Source organism: Malaya genurostris, chromosome 3 (assembly GCF_030247185.1).
Source record: "Malaya genurostris strain Urasoe2022 chromosome 3, Malgen_1.1, whole genome shotgun sequence".
Taxonomy (NCBI): Eukaryota; Metazoa; Arthropoda; class Insecta; order Diptera; family Culicidae; genus Malaya; species Malaya genurostris.
In genome coordinates this window covers 256,406,812-256,428,842 of record NC_080572.1, presented here as the reverse complement: position 1 = coordinate 256,428,842, position 22,031 = coordinate 256,406,812, and the positions used below count along the sequence as shown (strand labels likewise).

At 37.7% G+C, this 22,031-nt stretch overlaps 1 protein-coding gene across 3 annotated transcripts; it reads right to left on the bottom strand.

Moving 5' to 3' along the window:
• Window positions 1–725: 725 nt before the first annotated feature.
• Window positions 726–18,602, bottom strand: LOC131436025 (regulator of G-protein signaling 7-like). Of its 3 annotated transcripts, XM_058604446.1 has the most exons (7): window positions 18,231–18,541; window positions 17,950–18,167; window positions 2,804–3,143; window positions 2,020–2,738; window positions 1,844–1,957; window positions 1,556–1,681; window positions 726–1,495 (listed from the first exon to the last, which is right to left on the bottom strand). In XM_058604446.1, the coding sequence occupies exons 3-7, from the start codon at window positions 3,086–3,088 to the stop codon at window positions 1,168–1,170; spliced, it is 1,572 nt and encodes a 523-aa protein (XP_058460429.1). In that variant the 5' UTR covers window positions 3,089–3,143; window positions 17,950–18,167; window positions 18,231–18,541; the 3' UTR covers window positions 726–1,167. The 3 variants fall into 3 exon arrangements, with proteins under 3 accessions (XP_058460429.1, XP_058460430.1, XP_058460431.1); XM_058604447.1 differs by lacking the exon at window positions 17,950–18,167 and having other exon boundaries at window positions 18,464–18,602; XM_058604448.1 differs by lacking the exons at window positions 17,950–18,167; window positions 18,231–18,541 and adding an exon at window positions 12,333–12,475.
• Window positions 18,603–22,031: the final 3,429 nt, after the last annotated feature.

The following is a 22,031-nucleotide window of genomic DNA, read 5'->3' as shown; positions in this document are numbered from 1 at the left end:
TTGAATAAAAAAATATGCTTTATTTTTACTAGGAGCATAATATCATTCATTTGAACAGAAGATTGCGAATATAGGTTCTACCATCTCCGAGGAAAGTAAGTGAGATGCTTTGTTGTGTATATAACTATTATTTCCAGTTGTTAATCGAAAACCGGGAATAAGGTTAGTCGGTATCGGTTTGTTTGGCTGCCTACGTAGTCCAGAGGCCAATTCAGAACTTAGAACCATTCATTTGAATCTAACCATTCATTTGAATCTAATTTTGTTTAAATCGGTCACGCCATCTCTGAAAAAAATGAGTGAGATCCATTTTGGAATATATAACCACTCCGGAACCGGAAGCCGGAAATCAAGATAGCAGGAATCGATTTGTAAGGTTGTCTACTGATAATGGCTACCGGTTGAAGTAGTTTCGACTCCAGTTTAGATTTTCTTACGTTTTTTGTTTCACCGCTTTAAGTGATAGTACACCAAAGTCTCAATTTAAGGCCATCGTCCAAGTACCATGCGCGCGGGTGGTTTTAGGAAATTTTCGATGGTTTTCGAAGTGCTTTATATTCGTATATATGAATTCATATATGCACGTTTCGGTAGAACCGTCAAAATTTCTATCGGGTTTTTGAATTCATGATTCCGGTGCTAGCTTTCAAAATAAACGCGACAGTAAATCCTCCCCATGATCCGCAGTTCACAGATTTGTCATCAATATTAAAAAAAAATAATACTTTTATCTGTTGTGACAATTTGTCGTCTATATATTAGTATATATTCTTTAAGATTCTTAATAATATACCTAAAATTCATTGGATCGTCTATTTCTGCAGAATATCCTCGCTTTTGTCCGTGTTCATGGCTTTTTATGAATAACAGTATAGTGAATAAATCTTAATACTCATGCTTGCTTCATTCCAGAGCAGAGACTCTGATCAATCACACTAATGTTTGTAGTATATTAAACAATTCCTTATGCTTCCTTGACTTGGTTTTGATTTCGCACAATGTCTTGACTGCTTATCGGAAACAAGACTTCCGACGCACGTCAAAGGTCTTCCGTCTAGTATAACCTTATTACAAAGGTTCGTTCGATCGAATTAATCGTTGGGTCCAGCATAGACAACTATCTTCATTCCGTTAACGTTTCCAATTCCGAACGATCAATAACAATGTCTAACGTTTTACGCCGAACAAATTCGGTATCGATTTATTTTTCTTCTTGGACCCGCTCAAGTATTCTTTGTACATGTCGGATCGAAGATATCGCGAATAGGAGTCACTTTTCATCAGATGATAAACATGGGCGGCGGCTACATCGAAGCACCACCGATTGGGAGGTGCAGAGCTACCTACCGCTTCGCGTGCCAACTCCATTGATTTCGAGTCAACATTTACCGGACAAGGTGCATCAGGAGCTAAGAATTCCAGGTATATGGCGTGTGCTGCCTCTTTTACCTTCGACTGTGGTTGTGCTTTCATGCTTTGAACGGACTCCCAGAATCTGTCGCAATAAAATATAGGGATACAGTTTTTGACCATATGTTAGCATATTGTAAGTTACTTAAGATTTTCGCCACTAAATTCTTTGTCCAGAAATTTGGAAAACTGATCCCGACCAACCGGATCGATCAAAAGCTCCCGTAAGCTGAAGCCCCATCGTTTGACACGTTTCAAAGATACGTCTTTGCTGAAATAGAGAAAATCATTTAAAAGCAAATTCTTCTGGAGAAAAATCTCTTCAAATTTTATATGCATATTATAATGTATTAAATATACAATTGAGAAAGATCAAATACGATTTAGCTTAAGCACAACTTTCAATGACTTTTGTAATAGAACTCATACTTACGCAGTGCGATCTGCATCCCACATTTCAATATTGTCGGTTATCCATGGATTTGGCTGATCAGGTGTTGTGAGAAAGTAATCATATTCATGATACTGTTCGAAATATGATATATAACTAAAAATCACAAGAAAATGAAAACGATTCTGATCAATTTCGCAGAGATCTATTCTACTTACGATTCGGCTACTTTGGAGATCTTTATAGTTCTACGTTCTAACTTGAGTTTCAAGAGTTTAATTTGTCTAGTGAGTTGCTCGATTGGATTGCTATTGACGGCAGCCCCGGACGAACCGGACCCATGGGTGGAGGCCCCTCGACGGTATGCCTTTTTAATATCGACCTCGGTGGTGTTGACACAACCTGGCATCGGACGGTGTACATCCCAGAATGCACGTTCCTGCGAGTCCAACACCTTCCGCTCCAGTTTATCACGCTTTTTGTCCACCTTGCTTTGTGCTTCTGCTTGCATAAAGATAAATTCCCACTTCCGGGAGAACATTTTCTGTAGCTTGGCTAAATTTTCTGCCTCGTAGTCCGCAAGTTCCAGACGCGTTTTGTTCTGCATCGTTCGCTTGCAAAGATACACCGCATAGTCTGTATTTTCCGGTTCCCAACAATTCGAAGGCCAAAAGTACGGTGTTTGAAAACGGTAGAATGTCCCATCATTCTTCACCGTCAACTGGTGATCATCGATAGGAAACAAATATCCATGGGATGCCAGAAGGTGCGCTATATGCAACGCTTCAGCCACATCGTCGATGCTTAAGTTTTTCATGATCCATGCTATTAAATCGGCACCTGTGAAAACGGACGGTACTTTACTCATAAATGCTTTGATGGTGCGCACCGAAACGCCACCCTCCTCGCTTTGCATGCGCTCCACTATTGCCTCCATCTGAAATTAACGTGGAAAATGTCTTTTTATATCGGTCAATTCTCCAAATACTACAAGAAATTTACCTTCTTATATACTAAAATATTTGGCGCATCCTGATTCATGGTCGTTTGTGAACTATGCGACTGACTAGTTCGACTGCCACTGGGAATCCCACTAGTAGTACTAATTCCACTCATTCCTGGCTTGCTGTTATTAGTAGTCACAGTAGTAATCACATTTCCGTCTTTTTCTTTGTCCTTTTCCTTTTCCCGATCTTTTTCCTTGTCCTTATCCGTGGATGCCATTTTCTTTGCCACACTAAGAGAAACTGCCTTATCTTTATCAATCTCCGTGGTCATCGTTACCATTGTCTTCTTGTCACACCGAACTATTTCTGTTCAATGAAGTCTATAGAATTTCAATCTGGAAAAAGGAAAATATAAATTAGATAGAATCGAACAAAACTATTTTAGCATAATAGCACAACCATACAAAAAAAATCAACAACAAAGAGTTCAGATGCTTTGTTCAGTATGATCAACATGAGATTGACCCGAAAAGGAGTTTACGCTGCGGTAAAATACACATTACTTAGTCAGACTAGATCTAAACATAACATCTTGCCCGACAATAGTGACACCGAATCGACGAACGAAAGCGTGATTAGTGGACCATTATCCCCTTATTCGCTGGATGGCAATAAGAGTGCCTCTCCCACAAGGAAAAGGGCAACAACGAGATGTAGTTATGAAACACATATATTTTATTCACTCTTTCCATTGTTGTCAAAACACAAAGAGCAAAACAACCCAACAGCTTAAGGAGCAAGACACTTTGCAAGCGTATGAGTAATGTCAAAAATGTGTGCGTAAAAACAAATCCCTGCGCTTTTTTCCTAATTTTAATCAATAAACCATCCATATGGTTGAAAAATAAACAAATCATTTCATTCTACTTAGAATTGCAATTCAAGAAAAGCGAAAATCTTAGTCTAAAACTCTTCCGTTTTTCTGAAAACTGCTCCAGAAAAATTATCTCAGTTTCAGCTTTCTTCCACTAAAACATTTTCTTTTGCAACCTTTAATTTAACACGCCAAAGACAATGAATATGGAAGGCTGTCGTAAAACTATTTATTTTCCCGGACAACTTTTTTAACAGAAAATATTTTGTTTTGTTAATTTTGTGTAGCGCAAGGTAATACAAATGCATTGAAGCAGTGTAGCTAACTTTTTTAATAGGAAATTAAAATTTACATTCATAAAATTGTCAAACATTGGTAAAAAATTGATTATGGTCAAACATTGGTGAAAAATTGATCAAAACTGATATTTCATCCACAAAGTCAGACTTAACATTCGTTAGAGAATAAATTATTGCTAAATACGATTGTTCTAAACTCAATCGTTCAAGCCACTTTGATAAACTGGTTGCATATATAAATACATCTGCTCCACGACGTACGTACCAAATAAAAAGTACATAAAACACAAATTACCAACACAAGTTAATTTGGTTTACATTTGTTCGTTAAGTTTGGTTCAATAAGCTTAAAATAAGTAAACCGCATTCAAACTGAAATTGAGTCAACTAAAACTCTACAGTTAAGTAAGTACAACTTATACCTTTCAATATACTTTTGCATGTGACTTATGGAAACTACTAAGAGTAACTTCACCCAAAATTAGGTTATTGAATGGAATCTCGAAATGGGACGGAAAATGCTCAAAATTAGGTACTTTTCTGGTTGCGTGTACACACAGACTCCGCCCGGTTTACTCGTCTGGAATTTGATTCGGAATTCAGTCTGATTTTCAATTGGATTCCGAACCATATGCACCAACCGATTCCGACTCGGATCGGTTCGGAATCGGTTGTTGCATCTGAATCAGAATCCATTTGAAAATTTGAAAAATTATACAGAACACCAAATCTAATTCCAGACGAGTTAACTGGGCGTAAGTAGAGTGCCTATAACCAGAGTGACGACATCTGTTTGTTTGGAATGACAGCTTTGTTCTAAACGAGCAAACGACTTGTCAAATACAATGTGAAACTAACGAAACTGCCAACATTTCGGAAGAAATGTTTTTAATTGTTGCCAACATTACGGATGAAATGTCGTCATTCTGGTTATAGGCAATCTAGACCAAAGCGTAACAGAGACGTCAAATTGCTCGGTTATATGTTATTACCACAAAGAACAGACATCCAAGCAGAGATTTCAATGTGTGTAAGAAATTTAACGGTTGTTTTTGAAAAGCAATCACCAAGTAGCAAGTTTTCTGTAGAGGCGCTTCGAGCAGCCCAGCAATTAGGTTGTGTACGATGACCACTCGAATGAACTACCGATGAACTGCCGATGAATCAAGTTCATCTTTTGACAGCTATCAGTGGTTTGTTTGCATATCTATTAACACGTATTCAAATTAGAATGAACGCAATGAACACACAAACAAAAAGCTGTCAAAATTGGTTCATTTTGTTCATTTTTTTTCATATTAAAAATGGCTCAACAATGGACCTCTGTCTGCCGGGTTTGTTGAACGAAAAAAATGGCATTCGGTTCAACGGTCTGTTTCAAAATCGGCAAACGAAGGTCCCGTGTTGGCATCCCGTTGAACGATTAATTGGACTTTCATTGGACCAATGATCCAACGTATTGGACCAATGAAGGATCACCGTTGAACGTTTTTTTCTAAGAGGGTATATATAAATTGAATAGGTAAATTTTAAGTAATACACGCAACTAAAAGTACGTTGTAAATCGGAGTTTATACATTTTTAACAATTCCATAAAACCAGATTTCGTTTTGTATTGAAATAACAAATAGCTTCTTCTATAAAGCCTACAAATCACCCAATAAATTGCATTAAGTCTTAAAGGCGGCACTTCGTGGTCTCAGAACCATCGAATGAACAAGACATGTCTCTTACAACGTAAATCAAGAAATCCAAACAGTACATAAGAAGATAGAACGACCTTAAAGATGCATGCCCCCGGAAGCAATTAAACCATCAACATCGTAGACGAAGAAATGAACAAGAATGTGATCTGTGAACCAACTACTTCTCAATAAGATCTTGGTAGTAAATAGTAATTAAAGGCGACTCTGCTCTAAGAAAAAGCGCGAGCCGTTTAAAAGTAAATCAAATGGATAAAACGTTTCTCAGCTATATTTAGCTGGATACACTGGGGTCTTTTTTTACGCGGCTTTTTTTAAGCGGATTTCCGAAGCTATGCGATTTTTCTAGGCGGATTTCCGAAGATACGCGGTTTTTTTACGCGATGTGAACCATTTAAAAATAAATTAAATGGATAAAACGTTTCTCAGCTATATCTAGCTGGATACACTGGGTTTTTTTTTTTACGGGTTTTTTTTATGCGGTTACTATTTACGCGGCTTTTTTACGCGGATTTCCGAAGTAACGCGTTTTTTTTAGGTGGATTTCCGAAGATACGCGGTTTTCTTGTTTTGTCTTAGAAATGCATGAAATTTCGAGATCTCAGATTACGCCAGATCTGGACATTTCATGCATTTCTAAAACATTTGCCATAATCTTAATTTTTGTTTGCTTTTTGCAATTTTTTTTAATGTAGATTTCAGAAGTTACGCAATTGTTTTTCACCAAAAATACGTTTTCTGAGATTACACAAGATCTGGACGTTTTATACATTTCTAAGACATTTGGCATCAAAATTTTTTTTTTGCATTTTGTCAAAATCACCCTTGCGCACGACTTTGCACGCATGAATTACCATTGTATGAAAGCTCGAACGTAAGAGTATAAGGACTGGACTGCTCGAAGCGCCTTTACGTCAGAGTTGCTACTTGGTGGTTGCATTTTAAAACAACCGTTAAATTTCTTACACAAATTGAAATCTCTACTAGGATTCTCTGTGTACCTGATTGCATCGTACTACCACGTATTTGAGTGGTAGAGGATTCTATGCCGGTATAATTTGTGATGAAAATATAAACAATGTAAGTATAAGTGCGATTCACACGTGGCACCAGGCGACCATTACCGATATGGAACAATAACATTAATTGTATGCAATTCTTATGGAGACATACAACGTCAACAATGCGAAACATTCTGACGTCTGACATTTTCGGCACAAAAATATTAAATTATTCTAAGCGTAATCTAAACCGAAATTTTTTTTTTTTTTCATAAATACGTTTATTTCTTAAGGCAGTTTACATAAGTTTTTCTTCGCCGTAGCATCACTTTTACATAATATTCTTATCCTAATTTAATTCTAACATAGTCACAACGTTTTGCATTTATTAAAACATATTCTCTTATTACTTAAATATCATCTTAGGTAACTCGTCATTAATTATGAAATCTACTCGGAAATATTATTTGAACCAAACGATTAACTTCTATAAATTATAAAATAAGCTGTTATTTTCAGACATTTTGTTAATAATTTCATAAACTGTTTCGAGTTTGTTTGTATCATTACATTATTTTTATTCTAATTTAGCTATTGGTTGAACTCATGGACGCAGCTGGGATCAGAACTAAGTCTTGAAAGGGGCCTTTATTAAATTGAAACTCCAGTTTTCTTTATGAAATGATAAATAAGTTTCATGTATGAAAGGTCACGACAAGCAAGAATGTCTCGAACTGGGATATTGGATAGTCTACCTTGGGTACGCAAAGAATTTATTAGTTGAGATCTGACATCACGATACTCCACGCATGTCCAAACGACATGATCAATATCTCGATAACCTTCGCCACAAGCACAATGATTAGTCTCGGAGAGCCCAATTCGAAGGAGATGTGCATCTAACGTGTAGTGATTGGACATGAGTCTAGACATCACACGAATGAAATCTCTACTCACATCCAGGCCCCTGAACCATGCCTTTGTCGATATTTTCGGAATAATTGAGTGCATCCACCGACCCAGATCATCTTTATCCCTAGAAGCTTGCTAGCTGGCAAGTGTTCTTTGGCGAGACGAGCTATAGAATTCGTTGAAAGCAATTGGTCTCTCATAAATTTCACCCTCAATAGCACCACGTTTGGCTAAAATATCGGCTCTTTCATTGCCAGGAATGGAGCAATGAGCCGGGACCCAGACTATAGTGATTAGATAATTATTGTTCAATATGTCGTTCAGGCACTGTTTTATTTTGCCCAGGAAAAACGGTTCAGTCTTGCCAGTCATGTTTGAGCGAATGGCTTCAATTGCACTCAGACTATCTGTGAAGAGGAAATAATGGTTTGGAATTAATGTGACGATTACACTCAAACTATATTGAACTGCTGCTAGCTCTGCTATATAAACAGATGCAGGTTCTTGAAGCCTAAATGAGGCCGAAACATTATTGTTGAACATACCAAACCCTGTCGCTTCTTCAATTCGCGATCCGTCTCAGAGTCTCAGAGTCAATATGCCTGAACTTACTTGAAAATATTTTTGGGATTTCCGTCGAGCGTAGATGATCCGGGATTCCACGCACTTCGCGCTGCATGGATGTATCGAAAAATAAAGTTGAGTCAGGGACATTTAGGAGGCTGACACGGATAGGAATATATCTTGAAGGGTTGATTTCCTGTGACATATGGTTAAAATATACTGTCATGAATTTTGTTTGAGATCGAAGCTCGACTAGTCGTTCGAAATTATTAATTACCATGGGACTCAGCACCTCACATCTTATTAGCAGGCGTGATGAAAGCTCCCAAAATCGATCTTTTAATGGAAGAACTCCCGCCAGAACTTCAAGACTCATTGTATGTGTCGAATGCATGCACCCTAAAGCAATTCGCAAACAACGATACTGAATTCGCTCCAGTTTGATAATATGAGAGTTTGCAGCGGAACGAAAGCAAACGCATCCATATTCCATCACTGAAAGTATCGTTGTCTGATACAATTTTATTAGATCTTCCGGATGAGCACCCCACCAAGATCCTGTTATTGTTCGAAGAAAATTTACTCTTTGTTGGCATTTTGTTATCAGAAACCTAATGTGTCCTCCCCACGTGCATTTGGAATCGAACCACACCCCGAGGTATTTAAAAGTTAAAACCTGTTGGATCATTCTTCCCATCATATGGAGCTGAAGCTGCGCGGGATCATGCTTTCTTGAAAAGACGACTAACTCTGTTTTCTCCGCAGAGAATTCGATACCAAGATGAACAGCCCAATCGGACAAGTTATCTAAGGTATCTTGCAATGGTTTATGCAGATCAATAGCTTTGGGTCCAGTAACTGAAACCACGCCATCATCTGCCAATTGTCTTAGTGTACATGGGGTTACTAGACAGCTGTCAATGTCATTTACGTAAAAATTATAGAGGAGCGGACTGAGGCATGGGCCTTGCGGGAGACCCATGTAACTATTTCTGAGTGTTGCCAAATCGCCATGTGAAAAATGCATGTGTTTCTCTGACAAAAGGTTGTGCAAATAATTATTTATAACCGCTGGGAGTCCATTTTGGTGAAGCTTGTCTGAAAGAACATCAATGGAAACTGAATCAAATGCTCCTTTAATGTCTAAAAATACAGATGCCATTTGTTGCTTTTGAGCGAAGGCAATTTGGATGTCAGACGAAAGTAATGCAAGGCAATCATTCGTCCCTTTATTTCTACGGAAGCCAAACTGAGTATCTGACAACAAACCGTTCGTCTCGACCCAAGTGTCGAGACGTCGTAGAATAATTTTTTCGAACAATTTTCTGATGCAGGACAACATCGCAATGGGTCTATATGAGTTGTGATTGGAAGCTGGTTTCCCCGGTTTTTGAATGGCGATAACTTTCACTTGTCTCCAGTCAGGTGGAACAATATTTTGCTCAAGAAACTTGTTGAACAATTCCAACAAACGTCTTTTTGCGAGGTTGGGCAGATTCTTCACCAAGTTGAATTTAATTCTGTCCAACCCTGGAGCGTTATTGTTACAAGACAAGAGTGCTATAGAAAATTCCATCATTGAAAATGGGTTATTAATAAAACCATTATTTGGAGGAGATTCCCGTATAATGCTCTGCGTAGGAACAGAATCTGGGCAAACTTTCCTAGCAAAGTCAAATATCCATCGGTTCGAGTATTCATCACTCTCATTGCCCACGGTACGATTCCTCATTCGTCTGGCCGTGTTCCAAAGAGTGCTCATTGAGGTATCTCTTGACAAACCTTCGACAAAATGTCTCCAATAGCTACATTTTTTGGCTCGAAGTATGCTCTTGTACTTGGTTTCTAAAACCATAAGTTTTTCAAAATTCTGAGGAGTTCCTCCTCCCCGTTTTAGAAACGTCTTGCAAGCATTTCGTTTTGCGAGTTTAGCCTCTGAGCACTCTTTGTCCCACCAGGGGTTGGGAGGCCTTCTGTTAGTCGTTGGCCCAGGAAAGCGTTTAGTTTGGGATTGTTCTGCTGCCTCCAGAATCGAACAAATGAGGAAGTCATATTCTTCAAGTGGAGGGAGCTCTTCCATTGAATTCAAAATACTAGAGATACTACTTTGGTATTTAATCCAGTCGATATTTTTTGTCAAATCATATGGAATACTAGCGGAAGTAGCAATGCAATTGCTACTGCTAATTGAGATGATGATTGGTAAATGATCGCTACCGTGTAAATCAGGCAGTATTTTCCAGGTGCAATCTAGTCGAATTGATGTTGAGCAAAGAGATAGATCTAATGCACTTGGGCGTGCAGGAGGTCTTGGGATCCGTGTAATGCTACCCATATTTAATACCGTCATGCTAAAATTGTCACAAATGTTTTGTATTAAAGATGATCTGCTATCATTGTAAACGGAACCCCACATAATACCGTGCGAATTTAAATCCCCCAGAATCAATCGTGGTGCAGGAAGGGCTTCAACCATTTCATTAAGCTGTTGCTGTCCAACTTGTGCTTTTGGAGGAATATAAACCGAAGCTATGCAAATATCTTTGCCTTTAATGTTTATTTGGCAAGCAACAACTTCTATACTAGAAGTTGAAGGGATGTTTAATCTATAAAAGGAATAGCATTTCTTAATTCCCAAAAGCACTCCACCATACGGAGAGTCTCTATCGAGACGTATAATGTTAAAATCATTAAAATTTAAAGCTATGTTTGAAGTAAGCCATGTTTCGCATAAAGCAAATACATCACATTTTTGACTATGCAATAATATTTTAAATGAATCAAGTTTTGGCATGATGCTTCGACAATTCCACTGCAGGACAGTGATTGTATCATTTGCGACGGGTGATAAATTATCCATCAAAAGATACAAAACCTGAGACAATTGGCCATTGAGCTGATAACTGCTTCAAAAAGGTTCTAGCTATTGGAAGGAATGCCATTATGAGGGTCTTTAAGGGTTCAGATATATTGAATGCTGAGAAAATCCATTCAACAATTTCCGAAAACTTCAGTAATCCTGTTGGTGGCTGTGAAATGGAGCCCACTGGATTATTATCTTTTTCTGTACTAGATCCTGGATTGGTTTGTGAATTTGACAAACCAGGAGGCACAGTCTTTGGTTTTGACTTTTTTTGTTAAACACGGGGATCTTTTTTTGAAGATGAAATTTTAGGTGTCTTTTTTGGTAATTTGTAGGAAGACTTCTTTCTCTTAACTGACCCTTGGGTAGTGATAAACGAATTACCTTCACTATTTTCGTCAGAGTCAGAGTCCTCTGGTTCCTCTAGATTTGAAAACCCGTTTTCGGTTTCCAAAGGGGGGACATCAATGACCGTTTTAAGCATTTCTGCATATGTGCGCTTAGACCGTGCTTTTAAAGAAAGCTTAATTTTGTCTTTGTGCACTTTAAATGCAGTGCATACTGAAATATCATCATGAGGACTATTCCCACAATAAATACATTTTTCAATTTCCTTGTTGCAATCATTATCTTTATGAGGCCCTTCACACTTAATACATTTTGGTTTATTACTACAGTAAGTAGCTGTGTGGCCGAATTTTTTGCAGTTCGTACAATTCATTACATTTGGAACAAAAAGCCGAACAGGGAGGCGAATTTTATCGACATAGACATGGGACGGCAACGCAGACCCGGCAAATGTCACTCGAAACCAGTCTGATGGGCGATAAACTTTTTTTTCCTCTTCATGAACTACTGAGTACAGTTGTTTGCACTCCAGTATTTTCACACCCTCAAGCATAGAGTTCTTGAAACGACCAACACCATGCTTGAGTAAATCATCTACCGAAAGACTCGCTTCGGTAACAACACCGTCAATTTCGACATCTTTGGAGGGTATGTAAACTTTATACTCTTTATTGAAATGTTCCGAAGAGACAATATCATTCGCGTGTTTCAAATTATTTACCACAACACGAATTTTATCGTTATTTACTTTTATGATCTCTTTGATTGAAGAGTATCGTGATGTCAAACCTTTATTAATTTGAAAAATGTTTAATGGCTTTGATATACGTCTAAAAAAGACTATCCAAGGCCCAGAAGAGCTCTCCTGATATTTTTTCGTTCGTGGGGGTATCGGATTCATGCTAGGATTTACGTCCATGGATTCATCCATTACATTAAAATTTTTAACTAAACTTTAAAATAAAATTTGAAACCAACACTACACAGTACTCAATCAAAAGGAAAAGAAAAAACTTCTACCTTGAAATTGTTGTCTATCTCCGTTGCACTGCCGTGTAGATCCTCGTTGCTCTAGATGTTCTTGTTGGATGTATCTGGACGTTGATACAATGCTGAAGCTCACTGTAGCGATAGAATATGATGTGATGCTACTGCTACCTGACATCCAGCACCACTCGAATTCCGATTTGCTTTCGTCTTCGCCAGCTGTAACCAGCGCAGGTCACCGGTGTATACCTGCGTGTTGTATGGCAGTGGAAAGACCGAGTTGTCTTGTCTCCTTCTTCCTAGTGCTCCGCACCGATATGCTTCTGCACCGAAGTGCCTTCGCACCGGTGTGCCTTTGCACTCTCCTGCTTCTATGTGCCTTTGCACTCTTCCTCTTCGATGTGCCTTTGCACTCTCCTGCTCAGCACTTGTGGCTGTATATTGCGGCCTGGGTAGAGTTTGGGAAACGCCCTTTGTTGTTTCCTTCACCAGCTTGGCCCAGCACTAGGGCTCTCTTATGCAGCACGACTATACGTTTTAACGGCTGCTGCCAACAGGTTTCTACCTGTAGTTCAACCGTTGTCGTATTTAACGCGTGTAAACCAACCAGCGTTATTAAACTGTACGCTTCTATACACAACCTTCTCGGTTGAACGGCTATTACTGATCTAAACCGAAATTGATTGATCATCTAAATCGTACTTATAACTGGTATCTCGTGGTTCTAACAAACCAATCGCATTTGTTATAGTGGTTGTAAATGAAGTGCACAAAACACACGTTAATGGAAAATTGACAAAAAAAAGCATAGTCTTGGAATTACCCATTCCTTTTTTTGGAATTTGACTGTTCTGTTTTAATATTCAATATTAATTTAATATGCATCACAGCCGAAATTAAGTTGCTTTAAATCATTGCCTGGCTTGTGTGCGTCGACTCTTTAAGCGTTGAGAATCTTTAAGCATTTCAGGTCGGCACTTGAACATACGACAACTGACTTGCGAGACAAGCACTTTATACATTCATTCGTCATCCCATTTCATATTGATTTTCATTTATTGATCGATCGTTGGCCAGCAAAGCAAAGCAAAGTCTTGGCATTACATTCCTTTTTGTTTGGTCTTTCTGTTTCAACAGACTTCGCAGCCGATTCTTAGCGTACAGAATCATTGCATGGCTATTACACCGAAACCTCCATTTACGAACTAAACGGGGGTTCGTAAAAAAAGTTTACGTTATTTGGGATTTGGTTCGTAAAAAAAGTTTACGTTATTTGGAATTTACTTCGAAAAAAAAGTTATGTGTGATTATTGTGGAAACCGCGCATCATATGTTTATTTTCGGAACGGATGTGAAGAGTAAGTGCAAGAAAATGATGTTTGGGCTCGTTTCAAAATCCAAGATGGCGGCTTCCGGTTTATTGAGATTGCCTAAACCCCCTAACAATATGGGTATCTTCGGAACGGAATTGATGAGTAGATGTCGGAAAACGATGTTTGAAGTAGTTTTGAAATTCAAGATGGCGACTTCCGGTTTGTTGACATTTCTTGAAAACCCTTACAATACGGGTATTTTCGGAACGGGATTAATGAGTAGATGTCGGAAAACGATGTTTGAAGTGGTTCTGAAATCCAAGATGGTGACTTCCGGTTTGTTGATATTCCTTGAAAATCCTTACAATATGGACATTTTCGGATCAGAATTGGTGAGTAGATGTCAGAAAACGATGTTTGAGGTAGTTTTGAAATTCAAGATGGCGACTTCCGGTTTGTTGATATTCCTTGAAAACCCTTACAATATAGGTATTTTCGGAACGAGGTTAATGAGTAGATATATCAAAACGGTGTTTGAGGTAGTTCTGAAATCTAAGATGGCGACTTCCGGTTTCTTGATATTTCTTGAAAACCATTACAATATGGGTATTTTCGGAACGGGATTGCTGAGTAGATGTCAGAAAAGGATGTTTGAGTTAGTTTTGAAATTCAAGATGGCTACCTCCGGTTTGTTGATATTCCTTGAAAACCCTTACAATATGGATATTTTCGGAACGGAATTGGTGAGTAGATGTCAGAAAACGATGTTTGAGGTAGTTTTGAAATTCAAGATGGCGACTTCCGGTTTGTTGATATTCCTTGAAAACCCTTACAATTTGGCTATTTTCGGAACGGGGTTAATGAGTAGATATCAGAAAACGGTGTTTGAGGTAGTTCTGAAATTCAAGATGGCGACTTCCGGTTTCTTGATATTTCTTGAAAACCCTTACAATATGGGTACTTTCGGAAAGAGATTTACAAGGAGACGTCGGAAAATTATATTTGAGGTGGTTTTGAAATGCAAAACAGTGACTTCCGGTTTATTAGTATCTTTTGAAAGTTTTTGCCATTTTTTTAAGTTGGTATTCCTTTAAAACACTATACCGTTCCGAAAATATCCATATAGTAAGGGTTTTCAAGGAATATAAAAAAAAACTGGAAGTCGTCATCTTGGATTTAAGAATCACCTCAAACATTGTTTTCTGACATCTACTCATCAATTCCGTTCCGAAAATACCCATATTGTATGGGTTTTCAAGGAAAATCAACAAACCGGAAGTCGCCATCTTGGATTTCAGAACCACTTCAATCATCATTTTCCAACATCTACTCATCAATTCCGTTCCGAAAATACTCATATTGCAAGGGTTTTCGAGGAATATCAATCAACCGGAAGTCGCTATCTTGGATTTCCAAAATACCTCAAACATCATTTTCCGGAATCTACTCTTTAAACCCGTTCCAAAAATACTCATATTGTAGTAGTTTCCATGGAGTCGGAAATCGCTTTCGATGAATGACAAAACCTCTTTTTACGAAATAGGTTCGTAAAAAAAGTTTACGTTATTTGGGATTTGGTTCGTAAAAAGAGGTAACGTATAAAAAGTGTTCGTAAACGGAGGTTTGGGTGTAATACGATGCTACTGGCACTATGAATTCTTCCAGGTCGGAGCTCGAACATATGTCAACTGGCTTGTAAAACCAGTACCGTATGCATTGAACCGCCAACCCGGGCAAGCAAACCTTCCTAAATTTTAGAAAAACATCTTACTGATTACATGTTACATATTAATTCGCAGTTGTTAACATGGTAATAAATTGTCGTGCACGGCTATTTTCGGAACGGGGTTAATGAGTAGATATCAGAAAACGGTGTTTGAGGTAGTTCTGAAATTCAAGATGGCGACTTCCGGTTTCTTGATATTTCTTGAAAACCCTTACAATATGGGTACTTTCGGAAAGAGATTTACAAGGAGACGTCGGAAAATTATATTTGAGGTGGTTTTGAAATGCAAAACAGTGACTTCCGGTTTATTAGTATCTTTTGAAAGTTTTTGCCATTTTTTTAAGTTGGTATTCCTTTAAAACACTATACCGTTCCGAAAATATCCATATAGTAAGGGTTTTCAAGGAATATAAAAAAAAACTGGAAGTCGTCATCTTGGATTTAAGAATCACCTCAAACATTGTTTTCTGACATCTACTCATCAATTCCGTTCCGAAAATACCCATATTGTATGGGTTTTCAAGGAAAATCAACAAACCGGAAGTCGCCATCTTGGATTTCAGAACCACTTCAATCATCATTTTCCAACATCTACTCATCAATTCCGTTCCGAAAATACTCATATTGCAAGGGTTTTCGAGGAATATCAATCAACCGGAAGTCGCTATCTTGGATTTCCAAAATACCTCAAACATCATTTTCCGGAATCTACTCTTTAAACCCGTTCCAAAAATACTCATATTGTAGTAGTTTCCATGGAGTCGGAAATCGCTTTCGATGAATGACAAAACCTCTTTTTACGAAATAGGTTCGTAAAAAAAGTTTACGTTATTTGGGATTTGGTTCGTAAAAAGAGGTAACGTATAAAAAGTGTTCGTAAACGGAGGTTTGGGTGTAATACGATGCTACTGGCACTATGAATTCTTCCAGGTCGGAGCTCGAACATATGTCAACTGGCTTGTAAAACCAGTACCGTATGCATTGAACCGCCAACCCGGGCAAGCAAACCTTCCTAAATTTTAGAAAAACATCTTACTGATTACATGTTACATATTAATTCGCAGTTGTTAACATGGTAATAAATTGTCGTGCACGGTCTGGATATTCGAATAAATGTGTATGTATACTTTTAAAAGACATCCTAAACGATTAGAACCGTATTCAAAGTCGGTTTTACTGTAGTAATTTTACCACGAGGCTCATTTAATACAGAAATAGGGTATTCTAGAACCTATATAGGTAGATTTTATCCAACGCCATCAAAATTTTCCGAATGCATTTTTTTGTATGAATTATGGATGACTGTGTAGCTCCCTCGCAAATCGCACCAATTGCACGAGACATCTGTTGAAGTCAATTGAGCACTTAGTTATTTAAGTTAAGCATGTAACTGGTTTGTGCAAACATCACATAATTTGTTTCATTTTCTTTCGCGTTTCGTCTTCGACTCATCAGTGCTGTAGCAGTTTAAATTAAACTGCTATCCCCACCTAGCAGTTTAATTTAAACTGCTAAGCAGACACAACGTTCACTCAATTTTAATGACGACTTTTAGACTACTGCTCCAAAGCGTAATTTCTTTTTTGATGGCTTGAACATAAATGAGTGGCGACTTGCTGCTGGAACCCAACAGATTGTGAACATCGCCATTCGTTTATGTTCAAGACACCAGAAAAGAAATTGCGCTTTGGCGCAATAGTCTAAAAGTCGTCCCTTAGAGTGAACTTTACGTCTAATTAGCGGTTTAAATTAAACTGTTAGGGGGACAGCAGTTTAATTGCAGCACTCATAAGTCGAAGCCAATTGTTTCTCAGTCGGGAGTCATTCTTAGTTCTACAAGACAGTTTTCATTTGCCGTTCATCCTCATAATTGATATAAACAATAATCGAATCTCACAATAAGTGTTATTTCTTAATGAAACAAAAAATTTCTTGGCTTCTTTCAAATTCACTGTAAAATATGCAAACTAAGCAATAATATTTAAAAAAAAAATCTTATCTGACAAGTTCTACATATGAACGGATCATCTCGTTAACCTTCAGAAGTCACATTTCACCTGCAGCAACAACAAAATGTACGTCCTTAAGCAAGGAAGCGACAATTTTCCAATGAGTGTTCTCAACACAAACAACTGCTCATCTCAACGTAGGCATTTTAAAATGCTGACTATACTAGAAGGCACCATCCATAGGGCTCGAAATTACGAGTCAAGTGCTTACAGAGCCTTTTGCTAGCCACCTACTAGACCGAAAGAATGTTTTTCCATTCTACACAACCGCCTGTTTGCTTTCATCTATCTCGAGGGTACATTTAGATAGTTGACGATTGTTGCTAGGGAGAAGAGATAAAACAACATTTCTCACACTAACTGTGGCGGAACTATTCTCCAAGAACTCTCACAAATCAGAAATTCAGTGCGCACCCATGACTGTTTCCACTTGTTTAACCCTTCATCAATCGCTCGCACTGCTCAAGCCATTCTATAGATCACTTATTTCTTAACGAAATATTATTTCATGTGGTCCAGCACATTCAGGAAAATTTAGCTGTTTTCAATTCTACTCCAAATAAATATCTACAATTGCTTGATTGGCATCGAAAACTGCTCACCATATCGTCCAATAATTCTCCACTCCCAAATCGTTATTTTTCCTTCCATCCGCTCTCCCTCGGAATGGTGCGTGTTGCTACACATCCGTCATGGAAAATCCGAATCGCAATCCATTTTTTCCTCACAAGAAAAGTAAAGCACTGTTTGCGGGGGTTTGCGGGTCCAACTATTTCAGATAAACTACTTTCAAATTACAATCGGAGACACTTCCTTTTTCCTGTACACTCGAGAATAGCGAAATATCGGTAAATCAGTGCTGGGATCGATCATAATTCCTTACATTGTTTCCCCAATAACACCTCTCGGAATACTTTCCACATAACTACAGTATTTTGTCAGGAATTATAACATCCGTTCGAAATCGAGGATCTATTTAGCTCATCAACGATGAGTCAACAATCACTTTTAAATGCTCCCGTTTGTCCAAATGCAAAAATCCAAAGTGGATAGATGAAAAACCGAGACGATAGTAGAGAAAGAAGGTGAAAAAACTTAGTCAAAATTTTGCCTCACGTATTGCTTGCTGAACCTGCTTTCACGCGCACTTCATACTCTCCACTGGCATGGTACTGGTGACACTGACTGGTTCTCTCGCTCACGAAACAGCTCCTGGGTTGGTTTTCATTCACTGCCTCCCACCCTCGTTCAGCGGTGGGACACACCAGGCGAACACCACCCACTGCCACGGCGAGTTCATCTCAACGTCACAGAGAAATAGTAGCTGCTGGTAGTATGGTTGCTTCGTTCTCGGCGTTCTCAACTTTTGATCCCTTCAAATTCCAACCGTTTACTGCTCCTATGTGCCGAATGAGCATCTGCCTGATAGAAACACATTGAGAGTAGACCAAATGTTATCCAGATGGTGAGGCCTACTAAGGTCCGAATTCGAACCGTCTCACTATATATTAATGGACGGTCTGTTTTGTTTTTTTGGCGAGCTGTTCTCGTTGGAATAACATCATGCATCATGCTGTTTGCTGATGTTTGTTATGTTTATAAATTATGATCCGGTGATAGACGGAAGAGTTTAATGGTTCGCACGCAAATCACTAAAATGCTTTAGTCTAGTGTTTTGTGTGTGTGTCATGGAGGAATATGCGCAAAATAATTGTGATTTTTGAACAAATTATAATACGTATAACCACATCATCTTATAAAATATCACACATCAATAGATTCTGAGCATTTATACTAGCCTAAAACGCATAACTTAGAAGCATATAAAAATACATGTCTCGATCAAAATATTGGTGGTTTTAATGTACGCCAAATGATGTACATTTTTCCCAAGAAAATCAATGGCTTTAATAGATATTCACAAATTAATGCAATCATGTCGACGTAATAAAACATCATTGTATTGAGCAAGGAAATCCTCTCCGTTGATTCATCTAAACCGGTAACGCAAGGTCTCATTCAGTAGCATCAGAATGTCGACGACACATATCTAAAGGGCAGTTCATAAATTACGTAGGCCGACATTTGATACCGAATTTAATTATTTCTCATGCTTCTCAGAGACTTTCATAAAATCTCTCCCGACTTCTTTCGAAAAAGAGTACAATAATTACCACCGACAATTCCTTAGTTTCACCTGAAAAACACCTAATTTAAATATGTGGTATTCGTTCCTGTAGTCATCACTTTAGTCGAGCCACCAAACTTTTCAACGGATTACTCGGCCTTGAGGCAATGTAATTAGACAATAAATGCAGCTTGATGCTAAGAATTAATCCAAGACTCCAATTTTCAATTTAGACTTTGAGTCAATCTATAGAACATACATAAAAATTTATCTTTTAATCATAAATTGAGGAGCTGAGGTTAAAATTGATACGGTTACCTAAGGTTATTTAACGATTTGATATAGAGTTGTTAATTGAGTTTTACGGCTCCCTCTTCCAAAACGTGCTTAGGCATACAACGCGGCTAAATGTCCATTGACTAAGGCCATCCAAACAGTCGAAACTTCTGATTGAAAAATCATTAATTAACAATACAGCACTCTAAATTTGAAAAAAAAATGTAGAGAGTACTCGCAAAAGCATATTTAAGAATTTCAAATCAAATCCTTCGTGAGACTACGTGGGTTGTTGCAGACCCCTACACATTTGCATCAACCCACTGCAGGTCCAGGAAAAAAACAAACAGTGCGTAATACAATCAAACCATTTATCTGGTGCATGAAGTTGAGTTTTTGTGGCTTTGTTTATCCACATAACATAATCACTAATAAATCTGTTTAAACATAAACGCGTCGGCTCTCTACTATACCACATGCATCCGCACGCGGGTTACTCGGCAGAAGGGGGAAAATCAAATTACACTCCGACAGTGCATCCTCAGTATGCGTAGAAAAATGCAGGGTAAACTTTTTTTTCATTCCTATAACAACAGATATATCAGGATTGTTTCATGTTTTAACGTATTTTATTTCGAAATGTATTTAAATTTCGGAAACGAAGAACTTAAATCAATATTTTTTATCATATATTATCAATCTGTTTATAAATATAGATAAATTGAATTAGATAAGCATTTTAATAGGTTTTTGCAACAAATAAGAAAATCATTCATTTTATTGCTAATGAAACCTATACATACATCTGGATGGGTTATGTTTTATATCAAGTTTGTCATTAATTGACGATTACGTCACTAGTACGATAAAATTTTCGAAACTCAAAGTGTCAGCCATACCATCTTCAAAATCGATCCACAGCCCTATTTTAGTATTGAACGAGCCTGAAATTATTGATATCGGTTAATCCACATACAAGAAAATTGAGTGGTAATGAGTTTTGACGTTTATGTACATTATTTGTTGAAATCGGTTCAGCCATCTTCGAGAAAATTGAGCGCGAAAAAAAATTGTTGAAAGGTGCACATTTTCCTATCTCTTCGAGCTGAGTCGAATAGTAAATAACCCTATGGGTCTTCAAGGCTTCGATCGAAAGTCGGTGATTCCAGCAATTTTGTTACCTTTATCGAAGCACTGCATATTCATGACCTATTCCAAAACACTGCATATTCAAGTATCAAGATCCAGTCCTCATGATCCCTGAAGATAATTACTTTTGATATCAACAGTCTTTGTATACTGAATAAGTACCGCCAGGAAAACAAAGTCTTTATATAAAAGATCCTTTTTTGTGGAATTTGCCCTTCTGTTTCAACAGACCTCGCAGCTGATTCTTATTCGTTCATAGTTTCTACTCTAACTGCTGTCGAACCGTTTGTTTAAAACCAGTTTTGAACACTAATCAACGTCAGTGAACTGAAAATCGAGTCAGTTTCGAAAACCAAACACAGTTTCGCGAAAAACGTTCGGTTGATGATACTACCATGCGTTTAAGTTTTATCAAGCGAAACCGAAGTTAGTATACAGATCCATGGCATGGCCTACTGATGTCTAGAATTTTTCCAGGTTGGGACTCAAACATACGACATTTGGCTTGTAAAACTACCGTCATACGCATTGAATAACAAATTTAAAACAAGTACACTTAAAAGAACCCAATAAAAAATTATATTATTGGTGTTATTAATCAAAGTAGAGAAAAAATTTATTAGATAGCTTATAATTTGCTGAAAAAAAAATCTCCTTTATTTGCACACCGAGAATGTAAAACAATATCAAATATATTATATATCAATATGGATCACTTTAACGAATTCAATACAAATCGAAAAAGACATCACAGTAACACTATCTCGTGACGGAAAAGGCTAATAGTTCAGTCATTTTTAGCAGTATGCGTTTAGCGTGTCAAAAATAATTGAGCATGATGCCCACATAGAGGTGTGAACATTTTCCCATTTAAGTGTGTTTTTTTCTGACGAAAGTAAATATCACCTATAAATAATGAATAGAATTGCACTCTTTTAGACCTCTCGTCTTCACTTTCAAGAGTTATGAAGTAGGGTAACAGAGGTATTTTGGCCACTTCATATATTTTGGCCCACCTAACAAACTTTATCGATTTTATCGGATTTAATTGATGTGAAATAACTCATGTTACATAAATTTGAAGGTAAACACATTAAATTAACTATTGCGGAAGGGTTTTTCAAAGATATT

What these genes read in the sequence shown, in the direction of transcription:
- LOC131436025 (XM_058604447.1), bottom strand. Translation starts at nt 3,088, where the DNA reads ATGGTAACGATGACCACGGAGATTGATAAAGATAAGGCAGTTTCTCTT. An exon ending in ATATTTTAGTATATAAGAAG is followed by an intron (nt 2,739 to 2,803) that starts GTAAATTTCTTG and finishes CGTTAATTTCAG; the next exon opens with ATGGAGGCAATAGTGGAGCG. An exon ending in ATCTCCAAAGTAGCCGAATC is followed by an intron (nt 1,958 to 2,019) that starts GTAAGTAGAATA and finishes TGTGATTTTTAG; the next exon opens with TTATATATCATATTTCGAAC.